Source organism: Tupaia chinensis, unplaced genomic scaffold, assembly GCF_000334495.1.
Source record: "Tupaia chinensis unplaced genomic scaffold, TupChi_1.0 Scaffold000099_1, whole genome shotgun sequence".
Lineage (NCBI taxonomy): Eukaryota > Metazoa > Chordata > Mammalia > Scandentia > Tupaiidae > Tupaia > Tupaia belangeri.
Genome location: NW_006159563.1, coordinates 6536677 through 6554369, shown reverse-complemented (window position 1 = coordinate 6554369; position 17693 = coordinate 6536677). Strand labels below are relative to the sequence as shown.

The following is a 17693-nucleotide window of genomic DNA, read 5'->3' as shown; positions in this document are numbered from 1 at the left end:
ATGAAAATATAGAAACTAGAACACTTTTGGCAAGGTTCCAGTAGGTTATACATATGAGTTATTTTCTAAAAGTGTTGATTGAATAGGCACTACGGGAGGCCTTCAAACTCTTTCAAAACACTATTGTGCTGTTTAGTGGATTATTGCTCCACTTCTTTAAATGACAAGCTTTGAACTATGCAGGAATCATAAAAGTATTTGCTTGCTTACTCCATTATTTACTTACTTACCTTCAAAGCTCGCTGAAAAGTGCTTATGGACAAGAGTGCCAGATCCTGCTGTTCTTCAGCATATCGGACAAGGTACACATACACTAACTTCTTGATCTGTTAAAAAAATAATAATAACAATTTACTTCTAGCCAGAATGAAAATTTGATAATTAGTATTTTCTTTTATAAAGAGTTATTAATTTAATGTTATTTATCATCTATCATTACTGTTATTTTTTTTAATTTGATACACTCACCAGAGAGAGACAGAGAGAGGGAAAGTGAGAAAGCAGGCCTCCAGGTCCAGGACTTGAACTGTGGTTGGCCATGTGAGAATCCAGCACTCCAATAACCATGCCACCTATGGCCTCTTAAACTCAGCATTTTCTATACCCAAATCCAGTCTCAATTATCCTCAAGTCACTAAGTGAACTTGGTCACAACTTAGATTGTAAAATAAATATATTTTATGGAATAATGAATGGCAACAGAAAACAAAAGTGTGAAGTAATTAAGCATTTTATTAATCCAATCTTTAATAGCAATCAAAGGGAATTTTAAAAAAGAAAAATCTCTCCAAGAAACTAATGAAAGAATACTATATCAACTGGACTACAAAAATATTTTTGGGGGGATCAGCAGTTAGCATAACGGCTATATCGCTGGATTCCCATGTAGTCGACTGTGGTTCGAGTCCCAGACCCAGTGGCTTAAACTCACGCTGGGCACATGTGCGTGTGTGCCCAAGATCCCAAGAGGAGAATGGAGGAAAAGGAACTGCGGCGTGGCCATCCCCCCTGGGGGGTGATTTCTCACTTTCTGTCTCTCTGTCTCTCTCTGGCTTTCTGGCCAGCGCACACGCCCTATAGCAAAAACATCTCCAAAAAAAGAAAAATAAGGTTTTGTTTTGTTTTGTTTTTTCAAAAAGAAGAGAATGAATTTGGGCACTGTCCACTAACTATATGGTATAGGAGTTTTTGTTTCCTCATCTGTTGATAGGTGCTGGGCCCCAACTCTGATTTTATGGTAATATTCACATCCCAATATGCATTATATGATATGTTGAGCTCACTATGAATAATACGTGATAATAACATCAACTGAATGTGATAAAAATTCCCAAACACTGGATGTGAGTTCTAGAAAGTTTTAAGATAATTTAATCACTAAGTTCCTGACAAGATTATAATTAGAAAAAAATATAAAAATAGGAATTTAGTTGAAACTACTTCCTTCTAGCACAACTCATAGTCTATGTTTCCCTTCTCAAAGATCCTCAGCTATCACTACCTGATTAATCTTCTTACGTATGAGCATAGCACATGCCTAAAAGTTCCAAGAATATTCAAAGAACATAGATAATGAGGGGAAATAGCTGGACACAGCTGAATTTGATGCTGAAGGGAAAAAATAGTGCTACACTGGGATGTGTTTTAGCCACGCTAACTAACCTAGACTCCTTTAAAGACAACTGTCGTGGCCTTTCTTCCTTTATACCCACTTTCCCTGGATACAGCACAGTTCCGAGGTCCTTCACCATTGTTTGTTCCCTCCAACACGCACTCTATGTCTATGTCTCTTTCAGTGTGGCATTCTATACTCTATACACCAGATGAGGTTTAGCCAAAACAAACTAGATAATAAGGCCTAGTTCCACATGAGGTGCTTCCACTGATAAAACTAATTCTTGATTAAAACCTTACACCTTGGGTCAGCCCTATCATTAGAGGTTAAAGGAGTCAGATCCCACACGGCTGACCACAGTTCAAATCCTGGCCCCAAAGTCTTGAAAGCCACATTGGGTTGTATAATGTCATTTCTGATTTTAAGAAGAGATGCACACAGTGTGTATTCTATCCAATCTGAGGTACACCATCAATTGTAAGATGTACCAGTGTACCATTATTTTAAGGATCGCAAGGGAAGGAACAAAATGAAAACAAAAACCCATCCATCGGAAGTCACTCTCAGTTTTATGATGTCAATTGCAAAAGTTTTAAAATAGCAAACAAATATCCTCAAATAGAGATACTATGGTAATTATAGTAAATACATATTCACACATAGCACTAGATATATACAAGGCACTGATCTCAACGTTTTACTTATATTAACTCATTGTATCTTCAGAATTTAACAAACAAGTATTATTATTCCTATTTTACAGCTGAGGAAACAAGCACAGAGAGATTAAGTAACTTAACCATGTTATCTATTAAATGGAAGAGCCAAATTTTAAACCAAATAATCATAAAAGTCAAGAAGTCTAGGGAACCAGCAGTTAGCGTAATGGCTATGTCACTGGACTCCCACGTAGTTGACCGCGGTTCGTGTCCCGGACCCGGTGGCTTAAAACTCACGCCAGGCGCGTGTGCATGCGTGCCCAAGATCCCGAGAGGAGAATGGAGGAGAAGGGATTGCGGCGTGACCATCCCCCCTGGGGGGTGATTTCTCGCTTTCTGTCTCTATGTCTCTCTCTGTCTGTCTGGCGAGCGCACGCGCCCTACAGTGAAAATCTCTCCAAAAAAAAAAAAGAAGTCTATAAAATAAAATGTCAACAGTGACTGTCTCTAGGTGATGATATTAATCAGTCTTTCACTCTTTATCTTTCTATATTTATTTATGTTTAAACAAGGAAATGTGTGTGTGTGTGTGTGTGTGTGTCTTTGCTATAGGGTATGTGCACTCACTAGAGAGAGACAGAGAGAGGAAAAGTGACAAGTCAGTCACTAAGGGGGATGGTCATACCACAATCCCCTCTCCCCATTCTCCTCTTAGGATTTTGGTCATGCATGCACACATGCCCTTTGTGTCTCTCAAGCGGCCAGGTTCAGGACTTGAACCACAGGGTCAGTCATGTGGGATCCAATACCTTAACCTCCACACCACCTGCTAGCCCTTAACAGGGAATATTAACTATTTTTGTGTTCCAATAAAATAATAAAGATACTTTCATTTTAGCAATGAATCTCATCTTTCCAGATATCCTCCAACCTACAATTACAGTTCTTCGTCTGATTCTAAGAATATTTTAAACTCTTTCATATAAAAATTTTCAACAGTAACATTTTTTAAACTCTTTCATATAAAAATTTTCAACATTATCATTTTAAGTTCCCACCTGCCTAGAAAAGAAAGCTTTTTCTGTAGTTTTGGCAACATGTAGCCCCCACAACCACTTTAAACCTATTCAAAAGATCAGCAAAAACTCATCTTAATGAATAAACCTTTTCAAGTCATCTAGTCTGTGGCAGCCAATCAATCAGTTGTGAAAGTTAGCCAGACAGGAACAAACTTACTTCAATAAACACACCTCAGAACACCAATCAATCAACAACAGTCCCACCCAAGTGACCACACATCTATAAATGATACCAACCTACATAGGACCCTACAAACCCATGAATCCCTGGAATCTACCCTTTGCCAGAATCTAATCAAGTACACAGAGAAACTGTACCTACTAAATACCATAGCTGTCCCTTGTTATAGTAAGCAAAAATTAATTATCTTGCTACTAAAGACATTATACGTGGGTTTCATTATCCTTCAACACAACTTCCTGCAAAGTTCCCAGGTTGGTTTATGAAACACTCATATAGAAGTCACCTATATTTTTCAATTACTAACATTACAATGATTAAATTCAGAAAATTTAATGTCATTACAATCTTATCTAATAAATAACCAATTATTTAAAACTTCCCAGTATTTAATCCAGGCTCACATGTTACATATAAGTTCTCATATGCCATTGGTCTTCTTCCATCTGTAAAAGATCTTTGTCCTTACTTTCCTAAAGTATGTCTGTCATTATGGTCAATATTAAAATTAATTAGAAAATATGAAAAACTAACTCTGCTAGAACAGTTTTTGTTCTTTACCTCAATTCACCACTTAAACTTCCCAGGCAGTATTTACTGATCATTAAAATGTGTGAAGCCCGGGACTAACAGATGGAGGTTAAGGAGCTGAATCCCACATAGCAGACTCACTAGCTCAAGTTCCAGATCTGGCAGCTCAAATATTACACCAGGAGCATGTGTGTGCATGCCCAAAATCCCAAAAGAAGACTAAAGGAGAAGGAACTGTGGCATGGTCCTCCACTCAGGGGGTGATTTCTCACTTTTTCTCTCTCTTTCTCTGGCAAGCACAAGCACCATATAGCAAACACACACACACACACACAGTGTGAGGCCTTCTGCACCTACACTGTATTACTCATGTAAATCTGACATCTTCCCTAGGTACTAGGTACAATTATCATTTCCATTTCAAAATTGAGGATAATAAGACATATGAAGCTAATACAAGTTATCCGAGGTCACAGAAGCTAGCAAATTGCAGAATCAAGATGCAACCCAGGAAATAGGGGCATGATCCTAACTAATACATGCTGTGGCCTATGACAGCGGTCCTCAGATTCTTCTATTAAAGTACTCCTAAAAAAATGGAAGCGACCCTTTTCCAGAATGCATCTGAAAACCTAATATAAATTAAATCATCCAAGAAAAAAACTTCTTTAAAGTATCAGCTCTTATCTTTTAAAGTGGGGAAAATGTTTATTTTATTCCAGAGTACGTATTTTAAGTCACTTATCCCTTAATAAATCTTATGACCCAAGGTAATAGACAAGGTTCAACCTATAGCTTTATAGTTCTTAAAGTATCTTGAAACCTCAACTAAATATCCTCTAACTCAAAAAGTACTAACTGACATTCAGAAATGACAACTTTCCTTCTGTAGAAAGTAGTAAAAGTCAGGGTGACCTCACTCCATAGATCTCCATCTCTATTATAATCAACGTACGCTCTGTCTTTATTCACAATTATTTGTTATACTTTCTTGTGTTCAAATCAGTGCTTCTTAAATTTCAGAATCCAAAAATGGATCCATTAGAGAAATACTATTGCTTTAAATGATCACTTGAAACAATGTATTTACATAATACAAAATAAAAGGATTTCAAAATTAGGTGATATTAGTTTATAAGATTAAAGGTTAAGACCAGCAGTTGTCAGAACTGCTATGTCACTGGACTCCCATGTGGTCGACCATGGTGGGAGTAGTCAGTCAGGTTCGAGTCCTGGACCTGGTGACTTAAACTCACACCAGGCACGTGTGTATGCGTGCCCAAGATCCCAAGAGGAGAATGAAGGAGAAGGGACTGCGGCATGGCCATCTCCTCTGGTGGGTGGGGGGGGTGGTGATTTCTTGCTTTCTGTCTCTCTGTCTTTCTGGCAAGAGCATGCACCCTATAGCAAAAACCTCTCAAAAAAAGATTAGAGGTCAAATTATTCAAACAATACCTAATGTTTTAGTTTATATTTACATAGAAACATACATTTTTGGAATTTTTAAATCATAGTTCTACAAATCCTTCTTTCTCTTCACTCATCTAAGTATCACCAAGACCTACTCCATTGCCAGGCATGTAATATTTAGAGCTCAATACTGATCAGATGAATCACATTCCAGCCCAATGACAGACTAAAGAAAATTAAGATGTTTCCCTTTTTTCCTACAGCTAAGATCTAACTTCCCACCAACAGTTTTAAGTCACTAAATAGCAATATCTAAAAGGACACCAACATATGATGAGGATAACAACTGAGATTACTCCCAAGTCTAACTTATTTGCTGGTTTTGGTTGGGATGGTTTATTAAATAATCATTTGAAATACTATTTCTCCTTATTAATTATATTCAGATCTTACTCTATAGTTGTCTAGGAAGGTTTTTTTTTTTTAAAAAAAAAAAAAAGGTTGTTTAAAATCTACTCCCCTGTTCCATATCCCCTTGCAATGTATTTCTCAGTAACACCTTTATTTACCAAGTTAACTGTACAGCCAGCTTTAAAAACTGAATTATGAACTTCAGAATTTATCTAGTAGTTAATATTGGCAACTCTGAAACAGTCAGAACCACAGCTGAGCTAGCAGGCACTATGATAATTATTCACTATTGGAGAAGGATTTCTGTGACTGTTATGGCAAAAAGCATAACGATATTAAATCACAGAAGGTTGCAAAACACTAAATTTGTTCTAGTTCTGTTATAAGAATCAATCAATATTGACCACAAGAGGCCTGTGCACTGACTGGCTGCAGGTGTGCAGAGAAAGCCTACTTTCCCTGAAACCACTCTGTGACCAGAAATGGGAGTAGTTAAAGCTCCGTGACTACACCATTCTCTGATCAGTTACTTTCATTCAATGTTACAACACTCCTCGCTGTAAAGCTAATCATAGCAGAGCCCTAGTGGGCTGGAAGAACACAGGCAGATCTGTTTAATTAGTTTATCAATACTAGTACATCAAACTTCATGAGTTATTGACTAAAGCTTTGATTATTTTTGTACTATAACCGCTGATTGCTTACTAGTTCACTTTTGGTATCATTTGACATCTAATGGCAGATGACGTACAGCTCACCTGTGTGTCTAAGGCAGCATGCACTTACATAAATGAAATTTTGCACTTGAGAGCAATGAAATATCAATCAATTCTCGGAACGTAAATTTGAAAGCTTATGACGGATTTCCCACAACATTACAGGATTAAGCATGTTTCAAAAAGTAAATAAATAAAAGGTATTTAAAGAACAAAACAAATCCAAAACAAACAGACCAATAATTATATTTATGCTGACATTTTTTGTTACAGATTAGGCAGCATATCAAAATCTGATTGTAAAGGGGAAAAAAATGAATAAATAGAAGAGTTCTACTGATACTCATTTGACAGTAGAAACAGCTTTGAATGAACAATAATACAGACTTTTCTGTTTACAATAAGAAGACTAGAAGTCTACAGACAACTAGTTTCACCACCGATTTCTAAGGGCTTTACTCATTTCTACCTATTTCTAAAACATAAAAAATTTATAATGATACCAGCTATCTCCCAAAAGAGAGCTAATAAGAGATGTAGCTAAGCTAAAACAGAAAAGAGAAGGAAGGAATCATCAAAGAGGAGGGAGGATGTGGAAGGGGGAAACATGCAGGATGGGTTCTGAGGCCAGGCCATTTCGCTCTGGATTCTGACTGCCACACATTTGCTGTGTGACGCTGATCAGGTATTATAATGTAACTTCTGCCACCTTGTCCTCACATGTAAAATACAGATAATCAAAGAACCAGCTTCACAAGGTCATCTGTGAGGATGAAACGAGCTGACCTATGTACAGCACCAACAATGTAGCACAGAGAGCGTTTCTGAGATGTCAGCAGTCACTACTCCTGAGAGACTCGATTCCTGATAACACTAAGACAACCGTAACGCCTCACGACTTTTCTAAATCTTTTTTTGTTTTTGTTTTTGTTTTTTGCAGATATTTGAACTTTCTTAAATCAGAGGCCATAAAACTTATCAAATTAGCTCAGATAGCATGGCCATATATACCAAAAAAGACTGTTTAAAATTATCAATCCAGAATTATACATGGTAACAAGCACAAAGTGTTTAGTAAATATATACTAAATTAATCACGATGAAAATTGTAAATATTGTATAGATTTCTCCCATTAACTGGTATGTTAGGAAGTATGCTTTATTGGGACTGGCAGATGGCATGGTGGTTAGGGGCGCTGGACTACCATATAGCTGACTGGGGTTTGGGCCCTAGACCTGGCGACTCTCATTCTCTCTCTGACTGTTTCTATCTGGTCAAGTTCAAATAAATAAATAAATAAATAATAAAGCGAAATACAATAATTCTTTAGAATAAAGAAAGTATGCTTTATTGAGTTATTTAAGTTCAATATTAAGTTAACCTTCTTCATAAATTACCAACAAAGGTACAAGTGTTTTGACTTTTTGGTTTACCCAAGTTTAGTCAAATTGAACTTATGATTATTCATTTTGGTAGCAAAATCCATCTATTTGAAATAGACAATATACTTACTATTGACAGAAAAATGAAGTATACTTTAAAATGTATCTTTCTGAGCTTAGTTCTTTTTCCCACTGTATAAGATGGCAGGTGAAAAAGTTCCAAAGCAGGATACTAAGGAGAAGAAACCTGAACCCAAGAAGGTTGATGCCAGTGGCAAAATTTAATAGGGTGACCTCAAGGCTAAACAGCTCAAGAAGGAGAAGCCCCCATTGCAGCCAAAACCAGGTCCTAGTCTAGGGCATCAGCAGATGCTCCTGATCTGCCATGTATTCCAGGAAGGCCATGTACAAGAGGAAATACTTGGCCACTAAATCCAGGATTGAAAAGAAAAAGGAGAAGGTTCTTGCAACTATCACAAAACTAGCTGGTGGGGACAGGAATGGTGGTACCTATGATGTTAAACTTCACACAATGTCTGGGTATTATCCTTCTTGAAAGCTGTTGAGCCACAGGACAAACCCTTCAGTCAACTGTGAGAAAGCCGCGAGCTAGCATCACTCCTGGGACCATTCTGATCATCCTCACTGGATGCCACAGAGGCAAGAGAGCAGTTTTCCTAAAGCATCTGGGCAGTGGCTTGCTACTTATGCTGGCTGGATCTCTGGTTCTCAGTTGAGTTCCAGTGCGTAGAACACACCAGAAATTTGTCATCACTACCTCCACAAAAATTGACATTAACCAAGTAAAAATCCCAAAACACCTCACTGATGCTTACTTCAAGAAAAAGGAGCTGTGAATGCCCAGACACCAGGAAGGTGAGATCTTCGACACAGAGAAGGAGAAATACGAGATCACAAGCAGCTCAAGGTTGATCAGAAAGCTGTGTATTCGCAAATTTTACCAAAAATCAAAGCTGTTCCTCAGATCCAGGGCTACCTGTGGTCTGTGTTTGCCTTTAGAAATGGAGTTTATCCTCACAAATTGGTGTTCTAAATTTCTTGCCAAGAACCTAATTAAATAACTGATCATGTAAAAATAAATACATAAATAAAGATTTATCTTTTTAGAAAGTGGGTTAGAGTCCTATAATATAAATTATGCACTGTTCAATATGAAACAGTATGACATTTATTTAGTATCAATCTTACAAAAAAAAAAAGAGAGAGAGAGAGAGAATCAGTTTAAAAAACTGTTAAAAACAGTGGGCAGAGATTTCCTAAGTTTAATGAAAGACCAAAATGTGCAGAGCTTAGATACTCAGCAAACACCAAATGAACATGAAGAAGCTCACAACAAAGCACAACAGAAACAAGGCGAGGCAACCACCCTCATCACTCTTTTTCAATACTATTACATAGGTTATCCTCAGTGTAATTTGGCAAAAAAATCAATAGAAAAGAAGTAAAATTAGATTTGCATACAATAGCAAAGCCTAGAAATAGTAAAGTCTAAGAAATGTAAAAAAGTAGTGCAGGAATTAAGAAGTGAACTTAATGAGGATATAAGATCACTATACAGAAATCAGTTATAACTGTTAATTCTGTATATTAGTAATGACCAATTAGAAAACAAAATTAAAAAGAATTCCATTTAAAAGCATCCAAGGGGCCAGGAGGTGGCACAGAGTTAAGGTGCTAGACTCCTTTATGGCGGATCACGGTTTGAATCCAAGACCAGGAGGCTTGGAAATCATGCTGGGCACATGTGTGTGCATGTCAAAATCCTGGGAGAAGAATGGGGAAGAAGGGATTACTGTATGGCATCCCCCATGGGAGAGGTGATTTCTCATTTTCCCTCTCACTGTCCCACTCTTAGTCTCTTTCCTGCAAGCATATGTGCCCTATTTCAAAAATCTTAACTAAATATAAAGCACTGATTTAAAAAATAAAATAAATTAAAGCATCCAAAATTGAGACCAGCAGATGGTATATTGATTATTGCGCTGTACTCCTATAAGGCGGTTCGAATCCAGACCTAGTTGCTTAAAAATCAGGCTAGGCATGTGTGCGTGTGTGCCCAAAATCTTGAAGAGACTGGAAAAAAAGGGACTGTGGCGTGGCCATCCCACTCAAAATGATTTCTCAGTTTCCCTCGCTCTGTTTCTGGTTTTCTCTGGTGAGCACATGTACCCTATAGCAAAAACCTAAAAAAATAATAATAATAATAATCCAAAACTACTAAAAAAAATTAAATGATACATTTAAATTTGTACCTCAAAAACTGTAAAGAAGTGTAAAAGGAAATTAGAGAACACCATATTCATAGATTATAAGACTTAATATAGTGAAAACTGCAATTTTCCCCAAATTGATCTACAGTTTAATGCTAACCAATCCTAACAGGTGTTTTGAAGAAAATGACATGCTAATTTAAAAACATATGTAAAGACAGAGAGCCCAAATTAGCCAAAGCAAGGTCTAAAAAAAGAACAAAACCAGGGTGTTTAGACTACATGACTTCAAGATTTAAAAAGGTACAGTGAACAAGACCGTGTGGTATTGGCATAAGGCCACAAACACAAATCAATGGAACAGAATAGAGTTTAGGAATACACTCACATGGTTAAGGATTTTTCACAAAGTGGCAAGGTAATTCAAAGAGGAAAAGAGAGTCTTTCTTTTACGTACCAAAACTGAACATCTGTGAAAACTTGGAACCTCAAAGCCTATCTCATACCCTACACAAAATTTAATTTGGAATGTGCTGTGCAGTGGAGTTATCATAACAAGTCAGAGACTGCTATCCTTACAAAGACCTGCTCACAAAATTGGTTCTGATCGGAGTTTAGAAAATTGAAATTCAAGACTGTTCCCACCATTTCCTAACTGATAAGGGTAGTTCATTGTGTTTATGTGTATGAACAACATGGTTGATGTTGAACATCTGCTTTCCTTCCAGAAGTGTGAAATTGTGCAACAAGGCAGGCAAATAATGTCTGTATAAACCTCAATAAAAATCTTGGAAACTGGGACTCGAATGAGCTTTTCAGGCAGATAACACTTTAAGCATTTTATCCTTATGATTAATGCTGAGCAATTAAGTATGTACTAGAAGACTCCACTGGGAAAGGACTCTTAGAAACTTGCATCTGGTTTGCTCCAGACATCACCCCGTGTGCCACTTTCTGTACCTGATTTTTTTCCTATTATCTTTTACTATAATGAATCAAAGCCATGAGAATGATTATGCCCTGAGCCTTATGAATCTGACTAATGAATCACTGAAGCCATAGATCCCCAATGAAACGGATAGTAGGCCTAAATATAATAGCTAAAACTACTTAACTTTTTTAGAATAAGATAAGAGAAATCATGATGGTAATGGGTCAGGCAAAGATTTATTTAACAGGTCACAAAGAAGCCTGAAATACAATTTTATAAATATAAACTAATAAAATCAAGCATATGTTTCCTACACAGAGTAGGAGAAAGTAAATAATAGAAAATAACCATCTATCTGACAAAAGGCTTTTAACAGAATATATAAAGAACTTAGAAGTCCGGCTACAGCAGTACAAGCTCAACAACCCTAAACCTGCTCTGCAGGTGAGGCTACGTGGGGAGCTTAGGTATGATTCCCAGTATCCCCTAAAAAGCTGGGTACAATTGTGTGCCCTTGAAGTATCAGCTACTTGGAGGATTAAGGCAGAAGAATCATGAGCTTGATGTGAATGTGGGCAACATGGCTAGACACTCTCTGAAAGAGCCAGGCATGGTGGTGCACACCTCAGTCCAAGTCCTGGCTCAGAAGGTTCAGGCAAGAAAATCCCACGTTACTTAATAATAAGATCAAAATAGACCACAATAAAATTCTTATAATAATAAAATCCTTAGGCTGTTTTAGAAACAGGCAAAGACTGAATAGATGTTTTTGAAAAGATATATGACTAAAAGATCATGGACGAATGCTCAGTATCACTAGATATCATGAAGATGCGATTAAAATTACAATGAAATACCGTTACAAACCTATTACAGGGTTAAAGTTAAAGAGTCTAGCAAGACCAAATGTTAGAAAGGGTAAGGACCAACTGTAAACTTTGTAGCCACTTTGGAAAGCCATATGGCATAATTTTCTAGAAATTAGGGACCAGCAGGTGGCATGGTGGTTGAGGGCACTGGACTTCCATGTGGCTGACCGTGGTTTGAGTCCTGGACCTGGCAGCTTGCTTTCTCACTTTCTCTTTCTCTTGCTCTGTCCCTTTCTGGTAAAAAATGTAAAACTAAGTAAATAAAGAAAGTTAAAAATATAATTCTATATAAAAAAAATTAAACATTTATTTTTTAAAAAGCCCTGAAATATGTAGTCATATACCACAGTTTTAATTCAATCAAAATGCTTTTCAATTGGTGAATTACAAAACTGTGAAATAACCATGTAACAGCAAAAAAAGAATAAAACATGAATACACAAAATAGCACAGGTGAATCTCATAGTTTCCAAAGTAAAAGAAGTCAAACACAAGAGATGCCATACTTTATCTTTCACTTTACAAGAAAACTCTGGGAGTGTCAAAACTACAGTGAAAGAGAGCATATCAACAGCTGCATGTAGACATCTTACGGAAAAAAAGAAAAATAACTTCCAAATGGATCAGAACACTAAATATAAAAGCTAAAACTGGCCCAGCCATGGTGGTACAAGAGGGAGGATGCCAAAGCATGATGACTGAGGCAGCATAGGAGGCCTAGGTTTGACATCCAGCTCAGCCTAAACAAGTCAGGCTCAATGGTGTATACCTGTGCTCCTAGCTAACTGGAAGGTTTGGGCAGGAGGATCATGATGCAGCAAGACCCTGTTGAACATACTCTCTCTCTCTCTCTCGCTCCCTCCTACTGTACTGTTTGTTTCTTTCTCTCCCTCTCACTCTCTCCCACTGAAAATAAGATGGCCCAGTCACAGTAGTACAGGTGGTAGGGTGCCACTCTAAAATGCTGCAGGTTGTGTGGAAGAGAAGGGATCAGATCCTAGGTCAACTTGAGCATTCTGAGATGCACATGTGCACACCCATCATCCTGATGGGCTGGAAATCTGGGAGGGATCATGGCATGATGAGACTCTATCAAGCTCGTACCTCTCTCTCTCATGAAGGAAATCAACTTTAAAAAAATAAATAAAAGGCTGAAACTACAAAAGTCTTAGGGAAAAAATAAAATCTTTGAAACCTTGGATTAAACAGTGGTTTCTTAGCTATGTTATTCAAAGCATAAACAACCAAAGCAAAACAGATATTTTTGACCTCACTAAATTAAAAACATTCATGCTTTAAAGGAAGCAACCTAGAAAGTGAAGAACCTACTGAATAGTTGAAAATGTCTGCAAATCATACATCAAAAGACTCTAGAATTCATAATGTAGAAAGAAATCAACAATAAAAAGACAAAACAACCCAATTATAAAATAAAAAAGGATCTGGACAGACATTTCCTCAAATTTACTAAAGCCCAATGAATGCTTGAAATCTTTTTATTAGGGAAATACAAATCAAAATCACAATGTTATATCATTTAACACCCACTAGGATGGCTATAATAGAAAAGACAGTATTTTTTTAAAAAGGAAGTCCAACTCTGTGGGTGGGTGGTTAAAGCAGCTGAATCCCACATAACCAACCATGCAGTTCAAGTACCAGACGCGGTAGCTTGATAAACACACTGGGCACATGTGCATGTGGGCCTAAAATCCTGAAAGGAGAGAGAAATGAAGGAGAAAGGATTGCATAGTGACCATTCCTCATGGAGGATGATTTGTCCTCTCCTTTCTATGGTGAGTACATGTGTCCTCTAGCAAAATTTAGAAAAGAAAAAAAAATGTTGGAGAGAATATGGACAAACTGGAAATAGCATACATTTCTAGTAAAATAAAATGGTACGCTGTTTTGGAAAATACTGTGGCAGTTCCTCAAAAAGTTAAACAGTTCCCATAGGACCCAACAATAGCAGTCCAAGGTATATATCCAAGAGAAATTAAGCAACATCCATACGAAAAATTACAAACAAAGGTTCATGGTGTTAGTCTAATCAGCAAGAAATAAGAGGATATCCAGACATGGCCAAATTTATTGGAGTTTATTGATTAAGCCAGCAGCATATGGGAGGATTCATGTCTTTCAAAACCCAGCCGCCCCAGTGCAAGGTGAGAGGTGCTTATAAAGGCAAAAATCACACTCTTTTCAGGGTTGACATGGCAATCATAAGAACAAGACTGGTGGGCTTGAAAGGGTAGGGGGTAGGGTTTTACACTGTAAAAGCAAGCAAAAGCAGCATCACAGAAGCAGAACAAGCAGGTAAACAGGTTAATCATCCCTAAGGGGATGTTCCATCCCTACCTAAACACAATGGAATCTTAATGGTCTTCATGGCTCAGGGCAAGGTCCAGTGATGGGACCTTATCTTAAGGCAATTAGGACAAGTGGGGTTTAAAGACAATAGGAGTGTTAATTCACTCTGTTTGCTCTTAGGCACAAAGGAAAAGGCAAGTTTCCAGTCATAGGAATCCAACAGTTTATAATGGAGGTGCTCCTCTAAGATGGAGTTGTGTCTGCTTCAATGGAAGCATTATTCCTAATAGTCAAATGTAAAAACATCTTGAATATCCATAAATGGATTAATCAGTAAACAAAATGTAGCATGTAAGTATGTGTATATATACACATATGTGTATGTGTGTATAGGTATTATATACATCATATATATAATATATATAGTGTGTGTGTGTGTGTGTGTATATATATATATATATACACACACACACACACACACACTCTATATACATACACACACTTGCACGCACAATATTTTTTAGCCATAAGAATGAATAAAGTACTGACACATATGGATGAACCTTAAAAACATTATACTAGGGACCAGCAGGTGGTGTAGTGGTTGCATCACTGATGCCTATGTAGTCAACTGCAGTTTGAGTCCCAGACTTAGTGGTTTAAAACTCACTCCGGGCATGTGTGTGTGCATGTCCGAGATCCCAAGAGGAGAATGGAGGAGAAAGGAATGCAGAATCGCCATCTGCCCCAGAGGTGGTTTTTCGCTTTCTGTTTTTCTCTCTCTCTCTGGCGAGAACATGCAACCTTATAGCAAAAATCTCTCAAAAAAAACTATACTATGTGAAAGCAGCAAGAAACAAAAAAGCCACATATTGTCATGATTTCATTTATACAAAGTGCCCACAATAGGCCAAAGTGTAGAGACAGAAAGTAGGGGGATGGGGTGTGAATGCTTAGGAACACATGGTTTCTTTCTGAGGTGAATAAAATGGTATGATGGTGATGGGGACACAATTGTGTAAATAAACTAGAAAGTTGTACACTTGAAAATTGAAAAACTTACAGCATGTCAATTATTTCTCAATCATCTTTTAAAAAAATTATGGCCTCTTTAAAGCAAACATAATATATTTTGCTAGAGATCTAGGATGAAATTAATGTATTTTAAGGTTTTAGCATAATTAAAAGTAAAATACATTATAACATCGGAACAGATGGCAAACAGGAGTTTACTGTTTTAAAGTTTTCATAGTGTATTTAAAGTGGTACAATAACATCTAGAAGTAGATTTTGATAAAAGATATCTACCGTGAACTCTAGTGATAGACTGTAATAAGTTAAAAACATAGACTGTATACTCTGGGGCAGGTACCTACTATAATAAATCAACCAAACAAAGTTTTAACAATAATACTGTGCTGATTGCAGAACTCTGTGGTAAGGCAGTCAGAGCCTATGTGACCAACCACGATTTGAGTCCTGGCCCCAGCAGCTTGTAAAACACAACAAACATATGTGCATATTCATAGGCCCAAAGTTCTAATGGGAGGAAGAAATGAAGGAAAAATTATTACTACATGACTACACCCCATTGGGGGAAGGTGCTTTCTCTCTCTCTGGAAAGCACATATGCCTTCTGGCAATTAATTATTTTTTAATTTCAGAAGATTAAATATAAAATAAAAATATTAATAACACTTGTTTATAAATGAAGATACGTCTCTAATGTTCTTAATTTCTACATTTCATGCTCCATTTATTTCTACCTTCTCAAATATGTGCTCTGATATCACCAGGTCCTTGAAAATATTATTCAGGAGAGACTATTCCTTTTTTTTTTTTGGAGAGGTTTTTGCTATAGGGCGCGTGCGCTCGCCAAACAGACAGAGAGAGACAAGAGAGATAGAAAGCGAGAAATCACCCCCCAGAGATGGCCACGCCGCAATCCCTTCTTCTCCATTCTCCTCTTGGGATCTTGGGAGCGCACGCACACGCGCCCAGCGTGAGTTTAAGCCACCAGGTCTGGGACTTGAACCACAGTCGACTACATGGGAGTCCAGCGACATAGCCATTACGCTAACTGCTGGTCCCAGACTATTCCTTTTTTCAAATTACTCAGACTCAAAAGCAGAGCTAGGTATATTTCTTGACGCTCACAGTTGCTAGCAGTGGGCACCCACGAAACATAAGTCCTGGTGTTTCCACTCTCATGCCTGTGGCAGATATCACTACTTTCGACTAAGACATGACACTTATGTTCAAGCCCCAGCCCTAATACTGCATGGCCTCAGGTAGGTCACAAAGCAACAGCTACCAAGAAGTGAACATTGTCCAGGCAAAGCAAAAGTGGGCTGGTGAAGAGCTAAAGGCAGGCCAACAGCTTTTTTGGATGCTCAAAGATATTGCTTGTTGACCTTCTGGAGGGCCCAAAAAAGATAACATTTGCTTATTTGGAGAAAGTTAACTGAAACTTTAGAAGGAAAACTCCCAGGAAAGCTTCCACCACCATGAAAGTCCTCCACCATGAAAATGCTGCTGCTCATTGTTCTCACCAAACAAAGGCAATTTTGTGAGTTTCAATGTAAAATCATTAGGCATCCACCTTTCAGTCCTGATTTGGCTCCTTCTGGCTTTTTGTTTTCTACTATTCAAAAAAAATCTGTAGGACACCCATCATTAGGCATCCACCTTTCAGTCCTGATTTGGCTCCTTCTGGCTTTTTGTTTTCTACTATTCAAAAAAAAATCTGTAAAGGACACCCATTTTTCTTCAGTTCATAATGTAAAAAAGACTGCGTTGACATGGTTCAATTTCCAGGACTCTTAGTTCTTTAGGAATGAACTAGATGATTGATATCATCACATACAAAAGTATCTTGAGGGCCAGCAGGTGGCATGGTAGTTAAGACGCTGGACTCCCACATGGCTAACCAAGGTTCAAGTATTGGACCTGGACGCAGAAAAATCAAGTTGGACACATGTGCATGTGTGTATGACTGCAATCCCAATAAATTGGCATGGCCATCCCCCTGAGAGTTGATTTCTCACTTTCATACTCTGTCCCTCTCTAGCAAGCACACATGCCCTAGAGCAAAAACCTAAAAAAAAAAAAAAAAAAAAGGCATCTTGAACTTGGAGATTATGTTGAGAAATTTTATATTTAAAAAAAGGCATCTTGGGGGAAGCAGCAGTTAGCGTAATGGCTATGTCGCTGGACTCCCACGTAGTCGACCGCGGTTCATGTCCGGACCCGGTGGCTTAAAACTCACACCGGGCGCATGTGTGTGCGTACCCAAGATCCCGAGAGGAGAATGGAGGAGAAGGGATTGCGGCATGACCATCCCCCCTGGTGGGTGATTTCTCACTTT

General features: G+C 37.8%; 1 protein-coding gene and 1 pseudogene across 1 annotated transcript in view; one reads left to right on the top strand and one right to left on the bottom strand.

Annotated features, from left to right (window-relative positions):
* The window catches only part of AP3B1 (adaptor related protein complex 3 subunit beta 1), a 276448-nt gene that overhangs the window by 218402 nt on the left and 40353 nt on the right, over positions 1-17693 (bottom strand). The window contains exon 4 of the mRNA XM_006143530.3: positions 231-326. Within this exon, the coding sequence (XP_006143592.1) occupies positions 231-326 (96 nt within the window). The remainder of the gene's footprint in view (positions 1-230; positions 327-17693) is intronic.
* The window catches only part of LOC114006911 (nucleophosmin pseudogene), a 9015-nt pseudogene continuing 3272 nt past the window's right edge, over positions 11951-17693 (top strand).